Below are 13,486 nucleotides of genomic sequence, written 5' to 3'. Positions count from 1 at the left end.
CCCGCCCGCCCCATTTTTTTTTGTTGGTGATAACCAACAGTGTGTGGGGTATGTGTGGGGTGGGTGGGGTGGGCTGTGTGTGTGCATGTGCGTGTGCGCGGGCGCTCTTAAAGGCCCTTGTTAAACTCAGCATGTGTGATGGCGTGGCCAGCGGCGTTGGTCTGCCCCTGATACGGTGTCTCCAGCCAACTCACCGGCACCACCGTCTTTTGAGGAAATACAGCGATGCTCATGGGCAGCGCAACGCACAAGACGCTGACCAGCGTCAGGACGTTCACGGGTAGGTAGAGCTGCGCGCGGCGCTGTGCAAAAAACTGAACACCCTTGGTCGGGTGAAAAAAGAAGTTCATTAACACGGGCGGCAGCAGCATCAGCGGCACAGGGATCATAATACGGCTGAGCGCCACCTGCGCCACAGCGAGGCGACCGGCCACGGGGGATGGCCTGCCGCCGTTCAGATCTTCCCCAGTCTCCGGGTCGTGCACGGTGATGCCATACCGCACATCACGGAACCGCATAACACCGATGTTCGCAAGGTTTGCACATGCCACGGCGGTGTACGGGATCATCAGTTTGAGGAACATCGCCGCCGCCGACGTAGACGCCGACACGGCGGATGCGACTTTACTGAGCTGATACGAAGTACCGCATGCTGTGCCAGTGGCCACCAGGTACCCCAGTGCAAGCTCGTGCAGCGGCAGCCCGTCCTTGCCACTACCGTTGCAGTAGTTGAACCCGGCGTTGTACGTCTGATTAGAAAACTGCCAGAACATGGCCCGCACAGGGGTTTGCTGCGAGGGTGCCATCATACCACATAGGTTGACAAAGTTCATTGGCACAAACGCAGAAAACCGAAAAGGCATGAGGATGGGCTTCTTCGACTCGGGGTGGACGATGCACTGCACCCGCTGCTGCGCGTCGAGGTAATCGGCGACCTTCACCGAGGTCCAGCCCTCCTCACGGCGATCAACACGCTCAAGCAGCGCCTCGCTCAGCGCCAGCCGCGTTGGTGACGTAAATAGAGTGCGGGGGTCTGTCATCGAGATAAAATGAGAAAATCGCCCCCTGTACGTCGATTGGTCGGGCTGCAAGTCCTGCGGGAAGCGCCGCACATCGCCAAGGGTTGCGTCAGGGCTATAGGAGTACATGTTGAGGGCGAGTTATGTGCTCTCTCTCTCTCTCTCTCTATATATATATATGCATGCACTTGCACACAGACAGACAGACAGGTACACACAGATACACACCGTGGGTGGGTGCGTGCGTGCGTGCGCGTCTCTGACACGGTCGAAGACTTTTTTGTCTATGTTGAAGGGTATTTGTTCCACACGGGCGGAGACGAGGCCAAACAGCCAACGATTTCTATGAAATCAACCAAAAAAAAGGGGAGGGGTGAGGGGGAACGACTGAAGGTGTGTGGGCCGGAGGGAGGGAGGGAGGGAGGGGGGTTCCAAGGGCCGAAGAAGCGAGGGGTGTGCGCGCTGGTGCCATAGTGAGAGGGGAAAGCGGCAATGCAACGTACCAGGGAAAGGCGAACATATCTTGTTTATGCAGAGTGGACTAGACATCTCAGTCACGCGGTATGCCGTGACTGCAGCATTTGCAGCTGCCCCCCTTCCACCCCCTCCTTGCGTGCGCCTCGTCTCTCTCTCTCTCTTTCACGCATTTCCATGTTCGTTGTCGCTCTACTTGTTCCAAGGTCAAAAGAAACGGGCGGTACTGGTGGTATCTCGAATGATCAACTCCCTCCCCTCCCCCTCCCTCTTTCCTTCTCCCCACCACAATCTATATACTCACAGATCCCACGTGGATGTGCGTTGCCGCACGCAAGGTATGTCGGAGAGCATTTCGAAAAAAAAAAGAAGAGAGTCGTCATGGTGTGTATGCTGCGTGAAGACACTCGTGCGACACGTTAGGTGTGGGTTGGGCACGCACGCAGTGGTCCTCTTCTTTGTTCTTCCTTCCTGGTAGCCACGACCATATAGACTTTAATGGGAGGGGGGGGGGGTGGAGGCGGAGTGCATGCAACCGCATCATGTCGAGTACGTAGCGTAGCGCAGCGCAGCACGTGTATGAGGTGCGTATAATCAAGCACAAATAATAATGCGGTGAAGTACAGACAGTCAGTGTATAAATATATATTGGCACCGATGTTGCCCCCCCGAGTGTATGCGCATGACAGCTTGTATGTACATGAGCGAGTGCCGAAGAAAGCGGTACCCCCCCCCCTCCCCCCCACTCCACTCCACACACAAACGCCAGCCGCTGTAAATGTGACCGCGTAGCTGCTTGACGGGGTTGCCGTGAGCTCAAGCTCAATGGACTTCTGTGTGGAGTCTCTGCTATCCTCCTCCCTCCTCCCCTCCCCCCCACCGCCGCAGCAGGCAGTGACGCGTTCACCCAGACACCACCACGCATACTTTTTTTTGCCCTCGCCATCATCCTTACGACATGGAGTGCGGCGTTTGTTGTTGGGGTCGAGGCAGGCCGTACTTTCGACGCAACTGCGAAGCAAAACTCTCCGGTGGCAGCTGCGGGGGCATAAAATTCGCGCGGGCAGTCGCAGCAGCAGCAGCAGCAGCAGCAGCGGTGGTGGTGGTGGTGTAGGGAGGTGACGAGCCCGCCTCCGCCCTCGCTGCTGCTGCTGCTGCCCGTAACGTCGTCGACTCGTGTCCATCTACAAACGGCATTGTGACGTCAGCCCATTGCTGGGATGATGCTAATTCGAGCGGCTGTGCCAGCCGATGGCGGCGTATCACCGCTTCAGGGAGGCCGTCCTCACCGGTGCCGGGGGTGAAGGAGGAAGGGAATTTGCAGAGTAGCATCGTATCCAAGCTTTCGAGCTTCTCCAAGAGGCTCGATGCAACAACGTCGGCGCTGTTCACAACCCCTTGATTGTCCCCCACGTCCTGCTGCTGCTGCGCCACCGCCACGGGAGCTGCATCGTCCCGATGGTCGCGCGCCATCGGTTGGTGAATGGAAGCGGCTTGTGGCGTCCCTCCCACCTCCCCGCGTCTCGGCTGTGAGCGCTCTTGCTGCTCGTCATCTTCGCAGTCGTCGTCTCGCGCAATCTCCGGTGGAAGTGAGAAGCACACCCGGCGACACGGGGCCGACCTGACGAGTGTTGCTGTGGTTGCAGACATGGGCTGTAGCAGCAACCCTTCTACTGGTGGCTGCCGCGGTGCTTCGTTTAGCGCTTGTGTTGCGTTGGCTGCGCTGGGCGCCGAGTCGACCTTCCCGTCGCCTTTGAAAGTCGTGCTCTTCCCCTGATGCTTCTCTTCGCCCTCGCCTTGCTCGCGGCTGATGCCTGTGCCCTGCAGCACGAGGACTGTGGGTGCCACCTCCCCCGCGTCATCGACGAAAGACACGTCGGAGGATGACGAGGTCGGTGTGAAGACGACGACTGCTGCTGCTGCTGCTGCTGCAGGGACAGACAGTGAGGGAGACACGGGTGGAGGGGGGCGGCGAGGCGTTGTAGTTGTTTGCCCCGCTGTAGATGGCGGGCGTGCAGCAGCAGCAGCAGCAGCAGCAGCGGTGTCGTCGCGATCGTCAACGTTCCGATGATGTGAGCTGTCCGTGAAGGATTCGAAGGAGTCCATTGGAGGGTGCTGTGCCTCCGCCGCTTGCGGCAACGCGAAACACACTGGGGTGAGTGTGTGCATCCTCGAGGTCAGGGGCCGAGCAGCCGCGAGGGCGGAGGGTCGTTGCACGGCGGCGGGGACAGCCACGATCGAGCTGGACGACACCACGACAGAGCCGTGCGCATCATTTTCGTTTTGGTGGGCAACCCCTTCCACCCGAAAGGGGCACTTCAACGAAGGAGCGCTGCCGTTCCTGAGCCTTGCGACATCGAGATCGACCCTGTCGCCGCGGTCAAGGACAGCTGCATCATCAACGTCGACGGCAGCCGCTAGCTTCGGTGGTGGTGCCATCGGCGCGGAAGGCGGGTGCGACAGGAGGGGTGAGCCGTCGTGCACGTAGCGCTCCACTGCGTCAGCTTCAACTTGACTTCGCACCTCCGACGCATTGTCGGGAGGCAATCGGGGTGTGTGGTCGTATGCCCCAAACAGCGAAGTGGCTGCCCCACCACCGACGACGACGACAACGCCGTCGCCGCCGCCGCCTGCACCTTCCTGCTCTTTACCCGTTCTTTCTTCCAACACGGTGTTCTTCGCGACGTCCGTGGCAGAGAACGACCTCCTCGCCCCCTCCACAGAGAGCACCTCGGGTGTCGACGACTTCTGAATCGGCAGCACCATCGAAGCGAGGGGCACTACGGCAGCCGCTGGGGCGCCGGCGCCGGCGCCTTCTTCAACTTTCGCGTCGCAGCTGCTTCGTGCAGCGGACGGCGGACTACGGCTGCGGTGATCGTCCTGCTGCGCGCACGGCGACAACGTCGCTTCAGCCTCGGCAAGGAACAGCAGGCTTTCAGCGGATGCCATGCTACTCTTTTCTGGGCTCATGGTGCGCTCCGCATCCGTGGCGACTTCTGGAGCGGTGTGTGGGTTGCCAAGCGATGTTATCTGTACTGCCAGTGCGTCTTCGGCAATCTGCAACCCCGGTTCGGAGCGCATAGCGACGCTGCCGATGCTGAGCTTTCTGGGACTGGTGATGATGCACATCGAGTCGGAGGTGTACGTTCCTCTCTCCTCCCCAGCTCCCGAGTTACTGACTGCAGAGCTTGACAGCGCAACTCTTTCATCGGAGAGGACGGCGCTGCTGCACGGCTTGCCGCCCGTGTCGTTCGCGGATGCCGCCAGGGCGCCACTGATGGTGTGGTTCGTCCGTGACGTCGATTGGCGGCTCTTAAAAGTATTCTGGTGCTGCAGTCGTCGCTTCTGCGGATGCATCAGCACCTCTCTCTCCTGTTTCTCCGCTGCCTCACGCATGCCGCGCAAGAACAGGATGGTCTTCACGATGTAGAGCAGCTGGAGGGCATTCATTGCCTCACGCTCCTGAGATTCCAGCACATGTCGTGCGTGACGTTCATGTCGCATCAGCCGCCGTCCACAGAATTCACTGCTGTTGATGTCTGCTGACGTGGGGTGTGTGATAGATGGCGGTGGCTGGGTCATCGGCGGGTGCGCCGCTTGGGTTTCCAACGACAGGCCAACGTCGCGGTCCACCGCTGCTGCTTCCCCGCACAGTGGGGGTTGCACCGACGACAGAATAGTGCCCGAGACCGACGCGATCGGTGGGGCTTCATCGACTGCTGCTTCATCAGCGTAGGTCGAACGCCGCTTCTTCTCTGCATGCTCCATCCGGCGACGTGTACCACGCCGAGGGGGAGCGTAGAGGTCTTCCCGAATTGGTCGCTGCACGAGCGTCCCAAAGGGCTTCGTGTCACCGCCTTGCGGCACGCTGACCACCTTCTCACGTGTAGCGATGTCAGCCCACTCGCCTCTACCATCGTGTATCATTGAGAGAAGTCCCAGCGTTACGTACTCGCTGAGGTGTTGCGGACGGCAGCTGACGCACGACGGTCTCAGCGCCTGCGCGTACGAAGCTGCCACGTCCGCAACCGAGACAGCGTCGGCGCCACCGCGAGGCGCTGCAAGAAGAAGAGGAAGACCACCCCCCTGCTCCCTCGTCTTTGGCGGCCCCTGCTGCTGCGTTTGGTAGTACTCCGTCTTGAGCGCTGCGGCACAGCGCGCCACTTCGGCCTCCACCACATCGGCGATGTGCGGACGAGAAAACTCACGGCGACGCACGCCGCGGTCGTGCCGAGAACGCACCACCTTCACGAAATACTCACCGTCTTGTGCAGTGCCATCGTCACCCTCAGACGTCTCTGGGGGCGTCGGCGCTGGCCGTGCAGCCAAATCTTCGAGAAGCTGCTCATATCGGTGCAGCAGTGTGTCTATGGCGAGGGGTGCGGCAACACCTGGCGGCTGAATGGAGCCCGAGTTGTGCGCTTCTTCTCTCGCGTTGTCGGGGTCGTTATCAGCCGCATTCGACTCCTGTCCATCCGACAGGGTGCTGTCAGCGGTAGAGGCGGCGAGGAGGGTCGAGGGAGCGCTCGTACGGAGCTGCTGCTGCTGCTGCTGGCATGTTCCTGCTGTCGCCCAGGTGCCAAACCCAGGCGAAGTGGACAACGGCAAGGGCGACGTCGATCCACGACGTTGCGCACGCGGCGCAGCCAACGCACCCGCCTGGCTACCGTCGTCGGCGGAAGACCCAACGACGGGTTTAGCGCCACTGCGGCGTTCATCCACTCCGGTTCTCACTCGAGATGGCAGGGGCCCAGCCGTGAGAGCGGTGGCGGGCCTTATTCCTTCCCGAACAGCTCGCGATGAGCGGCGTGACGGCGTTGCCTGTGCCTCCGGGCTCGCCACCGCGGCTGCCTCTGCCTCTGCCTCTGCCGCCACCGCAGCCGCCACTGCCTCCGGGCTCGCCTCTGCCCACAGTTCGCGTCGCCGGCGCTTCTCCACGATAGCGTCCAGAACAGCAAGATCGCGCTTCAAGTTTTCTTCGTACTTTTCCAACCGAGCGGCAGTCGTCTGCCGCAGCGAGGACGGTGTCACGTCGGTGGGGCACGCGCCTCCCCCCCTCACGGCGGATCGTTGGCCCCTTGTAGACGGCCGCTGCCACGACGCACTGCGCGACGCCGCGGAGGCCACAGCAGCCAGGACCGTCGCCTTTTCAGAGCTTTCCTTCCGCTCTCCGTCGCGTTCCTGCAGCCGGACAGGACATTCGTGACTGGCACGGCGCTGCTGCTGCTGCTGCCTCTTCTGTCGATGGCGGGTATGCCATGACAAAGCGAAGTGATTCACTGACGAAGCGGCGCGCGACTTCGCACGCAGCTCGCTGCGTCGCGCAACAAGATCGGCGGCGGGGGTTGTTGCCAGTCGTGGCATCACATTGTCGCGACAGCCGCTCCAGTCTCCATTGACCGGGCTGCTGGCCTTTGGGCCGCCGCCGGGCGATCGGCCATCACCACGCAGCGCACGCTCACAAATGCTGTTGCCGTGGTATTGACGCTGGCTTTGTGGTGACCGGTGCCGACTGCCATGATCTGATTGGGCATCGCTCCTCGCGGATCTGTCGGGAGGCTGCGATTCCAGCGGCGGTGTCGGCGAACGCGAGCGCCCCCGAGGGTACCTCGACACACCGTTGTCTTTCTTCGGTTCTTCTGGTCGTTCGCGTCGGTGACGATGCTTCCGTCGTTGGTTCTGCCTTTCTTCCTTCCTGAGTTGGTGGCGAAGCTTCTCTGCGGACGCTACGGATGTCGAAGGAGTGACCGAAGGGGAGCCGCCTTTGATTTTGTCGCCACCACCGTCGCCGAGGCTGCTGCGACGATGGCGCCGTCTCTCTGCCCTGGAATTGCCTTTCGAAACCTCTACAGGTCCTTCCGCGGCCGTGGCTGCTGGTAGTGTCAAGGACGACGCTGTCGCCACCCCTACCGATCCAGTGCTACACCCTCGGTCTCTCTCATCATCGGTGTAAAAGTTGATCGTGCTGTTGTCCGGTGAGCTCTCCCTCTCACGTGACGCTGACACGCTCTTTGAGTTGCCTGCAGTCACTGATGCTGCGGCGGCGATGGGGGGAGGAGGGATAGGACGGGTGTCGGTGGGCATCGGGTCAATTCTCGGCGTCAACGGCGGCGAGGCTTCCGCAAGAGCCGCAGTTGTATTTGCCCGCAGCTTTGCAGGTTTTGCACTGCCGTGTGCGACCCCAGTGATTCGCGTCGTGGTGGTGGTGGAGGTGGTGGTGGAGTTGCGCACGTTCGTTTCTTCCTCACGGCCCTCGCCGCCGCTGCCGCCAACTGTCCGACTTCTGCGACGAGGGTGGGCAGCAGTACTGCCCCGGCCATCTGGATCACAACTCGACTTTGATGCTACAGAAGTCATACACACACCACACATCGCCCTCTTGAAGAGGGATCCAAGTATTGACGACGCGCTGCTGCTTCGTCTGTGTGCCGCTTCAGCTCTAGACTGTTTTTTTCGGGGCGACTGAGAGCTGCTCGGCCCCAGACTGTGCGCCACCTCGCGTTCTCTTTCACCTCTTGAATGGCCCTTGAGCTCTGACGCGGTGAGAGATGGGCGCGGCTGCCGCAGCGGTGCCGTGGGCTTACACGATGGCGCCACACCCACGGGCGCCGGTGCGCTGGCCTTTTGATTCACCGCCATCCGCTGAACGAGCGTGGAGAGGGGTTTGCCGCGCCTATCTACCATGCTCAAAGATGCGGACGACTGCGACACCGGCCCGGCGTAGTCCTCAAAGGTTGTGTCCCCCACACCAGCTACTGCCGCCCCCCTCGAGACATCCAGGGTGACGTCAGCGAACTTTACGCGCTGGCCTTCCGCGTCCAGCAGCAGCTGCGAAGAGTGAACTCCGGAGAGGTGCCTGGGCCCTCCAGAGGCACTCTTGTTCTCCTGGAGGCCAGCGCTGACGGCCGACGGTGGGGGCGAGGTGCCGCCACGCAGCGATGTCGTGTTCGCCATCGTCGTCTCGCTCACGGTGACGTTGACCGCGTCTTCATCTTTTTCGGTGGTGGGCGACGCCCTGCGTGGCGCTGCGTCGCCGACGCCAGTTGTACTCAATGTGATCGTTGCCGCCGTGTCAGGGGAGACCATGCAGCCAAGGCTCACATTGCGTGATGTTAGACGGGATAGACGACGCCGTTGTTTGCTTGATGTTTGCGCTGATAGCGATTTGAGTGGCTGTGATGACCACGCGGCACCGCCTGTCGAGGCCCTTGTAGCAGTCGTCGTTGATTGTGGCCGTGCGGCCTGCGGGGTGTATAATGGTTTTGAGGAAAGCATCACCGCCGTGTCTTGATGCTCTTGTTGCTGCTTCGCGATGGTGTTAGAAGGCCCTCCTCTGTTGCCACCATCCGTTTCGATCCCCGTCTTCATGAGCGGTTTCTTTGGGGAGCGCACGGCATGCAGTACCTGGGCCGGGCCGCCTACGGCCACCCGCCCTGATTCCGGCGCAGCATCTACCGCCGCCCCCACCATCTCGGCATCGACGCTCTTGTTGTCCTCCTCCGCGAAATGGATGGTAGAATCTGAGGTCGTCACTGTGGTGGTGGCCGTCATGTTGTTTGCACTGACGTGTTGCCGCGGTGGTGACACGCGTCGTTCCCGAGATGAGGCCGTCGACTGTGGCGGCAGCGCATCCGTTGCAGGCAGCTTTTCTAGAGCCCGGGTGACTAAGGCTGTTCGTTTGCCCTCGTCGACGACGTCGTCGTCGCTGCGATCCTCTTCATCACTGTTAAATCGAGTTGTTTCTGGATCCGCCGAGTCGAGCCGCTGCAGAGCCCGCAAAAAGGTCACGTTAACGTCGTTTGATGCGTCTAGGAGGACATTTGCTTGGTTGAGTGCGATAGACTTTGAGTCGCTTCCCGGGGAAAGTGAGGTGGCAGGCAGTGGTGCACCATCCACTGAGGCTTGACGACTGCGAGAAAACGACGATGACGACGACAACGGAGGGGCTGCTCTCAACGGCAGCGGCTGCAAGGTGGGCGGGCTTGGCCGTGTCGGTTTAGGGTGATGCACGTACTCATCGCTGTCACCGACACTGGATGAGGCCACAGAGAAGTTAATTGAGGCGGTGCAATCGCCTGTGTCCTCTTCCATCTCAAAGATCCCTCAAAATCGGGGAGTTGTGTGTTGTGTTGTGTTGTGTGTGTGTCTGGGATTGAGGTCCTCCCCTCTTTCTCCTCCTCAGTTGCAAAAAAAAGATTCTCAGAGACACGCGTCTAGCCGCGGTCCCTGTACGCGCTTCGTTGAGGAAGAGCGTGTATCTAATGAACAACAACAAAAAAAGGGGGGGGGGTGCTGGTGGGTGAGTGTGGATGGGGATGAGTGTTGTTCAAATGGATTGCAGCGGCAAGCGCAGTTGCAGCTGCTCGATACGCTACATGCGGATAAGAGCTAGAGAGACACATGAGGGAGGGCAGGACTTCCCCTCCTTCCCCTGTCCTTACACCTCTCAAAAATACCGCACGCAACTGACGCGTGCTTGTGTTGGTGGTTACGACAGAGCGCTGATGGGCCACGTGGCTAACCTCATCCTCGCCCCCCTCTTCTCTCCTCCCCCCACTCCCCCCCCCCCACTCCTTGGACCCCGCTGACGGCGACGTCGTCGCTCCCGTACTTTTTACCGAATATATATTTACATTTTATGTTGGGATGATGACGGCGCTGTGCACCTCAGCAGACCCCCCACCCCCACCCCCTCCACACACACACACACACGCGCGCGCGCGCATGAGTGTGTGGGTTTGCAGCTGGGAGGACGGAAAGGCGCGGGAGAAAGGGGGGAACAGTCGCGTCGGCCCCCCACACTCCTTTTGGGTTTTTCTTGTCTAGACGATGCTAAAATTTATTCCAGCGCACGGTGTGTGACGTCGCGAAGCGGGGGCAGCGTATCTCCCGCTTCGCAGCCTCCGCGGTGGTGGCGAAGCCAACACTGATGACAACTGGCACACTGTAGCGCTCCCCTGGTACACCCAACGCCAGCTTCACAGCTTCCTCGTCGATGCCCTCCATCATGCACGTGTTCCATCCGGCAGCAGTGCAGAGCTGCACGAAGGTCGTCGCCGGAATCATGGCTTGCTTCCACGCATACCCCGTACGACTCACCGGCACGGAGACGAGCGGCGTGCCAGAGGCACGGCTGTACCACGCGCTCACGAACGATTTCACTGCCGCCATCGACTGCGTTGGACCGCCGTGCATAAAATAGTAGACGTTGCGGAGGTAGGCGGCACCGTAAAGGGGGTGGTAGTAGCCCGTCTCAAGCCCCATTTCGAGCGCCTGTGGGGCATACCGCTCCGGTTCTCTGTCACCGAGGAACACGATGGTCACCGGCGCTTGGAGCACCTGCGGCTGGCCGAGCGCTGCCTTGAAGAGTTGCTCCCGCACCGCCGTGTCCGTGACAACCACCGCGTGCCAGCCCTGGAGATTGAACCCAGTGGGGGCGCGGGTTGTCGCCGCCAAGACGCGCTTGAGGGTGTCAAGATCAATCGACCTTGATGTGTCGAACTGCCGGCACGTCCACCGGTCGCGCACGACGGCCTCGACAACGTCAAGTGCCGCGCCGCTAGTGCTGCTGCTGTTGTGCGTCGATGAGACTGTTGACGACGACGACAACGGTGCGGAGGCGGCTGCCGCCGCTGCGTTGGTGTTGTTCCACGCTACAAGACTGCGCAGCGCGAACAAAAAGCCGCGAGGGCCACCAACACCACTGTTGCTGCTATCACCGCTCTCCTCCGTGTTGTACGTGCTGGTTGCGTCGCTGACTCGGGGCGTGGGAGCGGCAGTGCGCTCCACGGCTGTCATCAAGAACAAGCGACAGCTGTGGCGAAGCATTATGACGTCGCCCTCCACCCTATATGTATATATATATATATATTTGCCCTCTTCTTGGTGCCACCGGTATCGAGAACAACACGAGAGTGATAGCAGGGGGGTGGGGTGGGGGGGGGGTCAACGCTCGGGAGAGAGGGTGGGGGGGGTGGGCTGGTGCGGCCGATGAGCTGCCGTTGTGGGGTAAGACCACAGAAGTCGTGGTGTATGCGAGGGGGAGGGGGTAGGATGCAAGGGGCTATGGAAGTACACTCACATGGATAGGCATAGGTGTGTGGGTGGGGTGGGGTGGGGTGGGGGCGTAGTGTGTGCAATAGTTCCTGAAAGGCAATAAATAATTCCTTTCCTCACACACGGCGACGCATTCGGTGCCCCGTCCCCTCCCCCCCCTCTTCCCCTCCTCCCATGAATGCGGAGATCATCACAGATGCAAAGAGTGGTGCACCCATCTGTATGTGCACCTGCGTATGCTGCCAGCGCAGACTCACATTCTATTTTCAAAGAAGAAAAAGAGGAGGAAGGAAGGAAGGGGAGGGAGGGGAGGGGGAGCGACAAACGACAGCACAGCGCGTACACACACACACACACACACACACACACACACACCCATGTGCATCCCCGCAAAAGCAAAGACAAAGCAGACACGGATGCCACTTAGCCGTCACTGCAGGCGTCAAAGAGTTGGGGGTGGGTGGGAAGGAGTCCGCCCAACCGCCCCCCATTCGGTTTTTTTTTTGTTTCTGCTTCAACCTTCACTCAAAAGGCTTCTCAGATGAGAATCCTACGCACGTCAAAGCGACGTGTACCCCCGTCCCCATCCCTGCCCCCAACAAACAACACCAAAAAATCCCTCACTCTATTCCCGTTCACCCCTCCCCCCCGAAGAATATTTCGGTCATACCAAAGCAGGCCCTCGCGGTGTGTGTGTGTGGGGGGGGAGGGGAGGAGAGGGGGGGGGGAGAGAGCGAGGGAGGAGAGGGGGGGGAGAGAGAGCGAGGCAAAGCCCAATGGCATTGCTGACGTGCCACGATAATTACACATGGCACGCATGCAATATGGAAAGAGACCAGGGAAGATGCTCACTGGCTTCCAAGACGTTCAATATCGCCTCATCATGAAAAATTATATACATATATATATATAGAGAGAGAGAGAGATCTATATGTATGCGAGTTTGACCGCCACACTCTGCCGCACCCCTACACCCAGCCCTCTCCACAGCTCTTCCCTCTCCCCACCCTCCCCCCCTTTCCCCTCGCCCAGGACCCCCGCCTTGTAAGTCACCCATTCACAACCCCTTCCCCGTCACACCGGTAGCCACGAGGCGCATCCCCCCCCCCCCCCCGCCCCCCACGAGGAGGCCGGAAGAACAGGATGGGATGCGTACCCGTCGCACCGACACCTCGCCTATCACATGGGTTGGCACAAGAGAGTCCACTGTTGCACCTTGTGTCGCAGCAGTGCCATCCAAGAGATGGCCACGCGCATCCATTGCAACAAATTCGATACGTCGTCAATAGGAGAGGAGAGGGGGGTGGAGGGGAGGGGAGGAAAAAAAAAGAGAGGAAGGTGGTGTGAGCGGAGGTCTTTCACCCGCTCCCCCCACCCCCCAAAAAACGATTTGAGAAAATGAAAGATTCCATAAAGAAAAAAAAACAATCAAAAATATTTTTTTGTTACGGGGGAAGGGGAGGGAGGGGAGGGAAGGGAGGGGAGGGCAGGGGTGTGTGTCCAGGTGTGTGTGTGTGTTGCCCCTCCCCCCCCTCCCTTTTCAAGAATAATACTCGTAAAAAAGAAATAGTTTACATCATCATTACAAAGAAAAAATGAGAACAACATCATTCGGCACGCAGAAAAATAAAACAAGCCACCCCGCAAAAGTACAGAGCGCGCCCCACCGTAGCCGTAGTGGGGGGGAGGGGGGAGGGAGAAGAGGGAGGGAGAAAGTGTGTGTGTGTGTGTGTGGTGAGGACTTATGGGCGGACGACAGGAGCACGACGACGACGACACCATAATAATCATAATAATAAACATCCTCATAATTGCTCTCCATCGTCGTCTTTGACTTCTTTTTTTTTGGCTGGTGTCCATTAATATACATACATATACATATATATATATACATATACAAGTATATAATTTTTTCCCCTCCGTGGCGAAGAAAAAAA

At 59.7% G+C, this 13,486-nt stretch overlaps 3 protein-coding genes across 3 annotated transcripts; all 3 read right to left on the bottom strand.

Annotated features, from left to right (window-relative positions):
* Positions 1–107: 107 nt before the first annotated feature.
* Positions 108–1,148, bottom strand: JKF63_07396 (uncharacterized protein; the record flags this gene model as incomplete). Its single annotated transcript, XM_067903335.1, has 1 exon — positions 108–1,148. One exon carries the CDS (start codon positions 1,146–1,148, stop codon positions 108–110), a length of 1,041 nt encoding a protein of 346 aa, XP_067759645.1.
* A 1,296-nt stretch (positions 1,149–2,444) lies between these two features.
* JKF63_07395 (uncharacterized protein) lies at positions 2,445–9,584 on the bottom strand (the record flags this gene model as incomplete). The annotated part of the gene is made up of 1 exon (XM_067903334.1): positions 2,445–9,584. One exon carries the CDS (start codon positions 9,582–9,584, stop codon positions 2,445–2,447), a length of 7,140 nt encoding a protein of 2,379 aa, XP_067759644.1.
* Positions 9,585–10,325: 741 nt separating this feature from the next.
* Positions 10,326–11,321, bottom strand: JKF63_07394 (uncharacterized protein; the record flags this gene model as incomplete). The annotated part of the gene is made up of 1 exon (XM_067903333.1): positions 10,326–11,321. The coding sequence occupies one exon, from the start codon at positions 11,319–11,321 to the stop codon at positions 10,326–10,328; it is 996 nt and encodes a 331-aa protein (XP_067759643.1).
* Positions 11,322–13,486: the final 2,165 nt, after the last annotated feature.

The sequence above is a fragment of the Porcisia hertigi genome, chromosome 5, assembly GCF_017918235.1.
Source record: "Porcisia hertigi strain C119 chromosome 5, whole genome shotgun sequence".
NCBI classification, from domain to species: Eukaryota; Euglenozoa; class Kinetoplastea; order Trypanosomatida; family Trypanosomatidae; genus Porcisia; species Porcisia hertigi.
The sequence above is the reverse complement of the archived record's forward strand: the minus strand, read 5'-3'. Positions and strand labels throughout refer to the sequence as shown.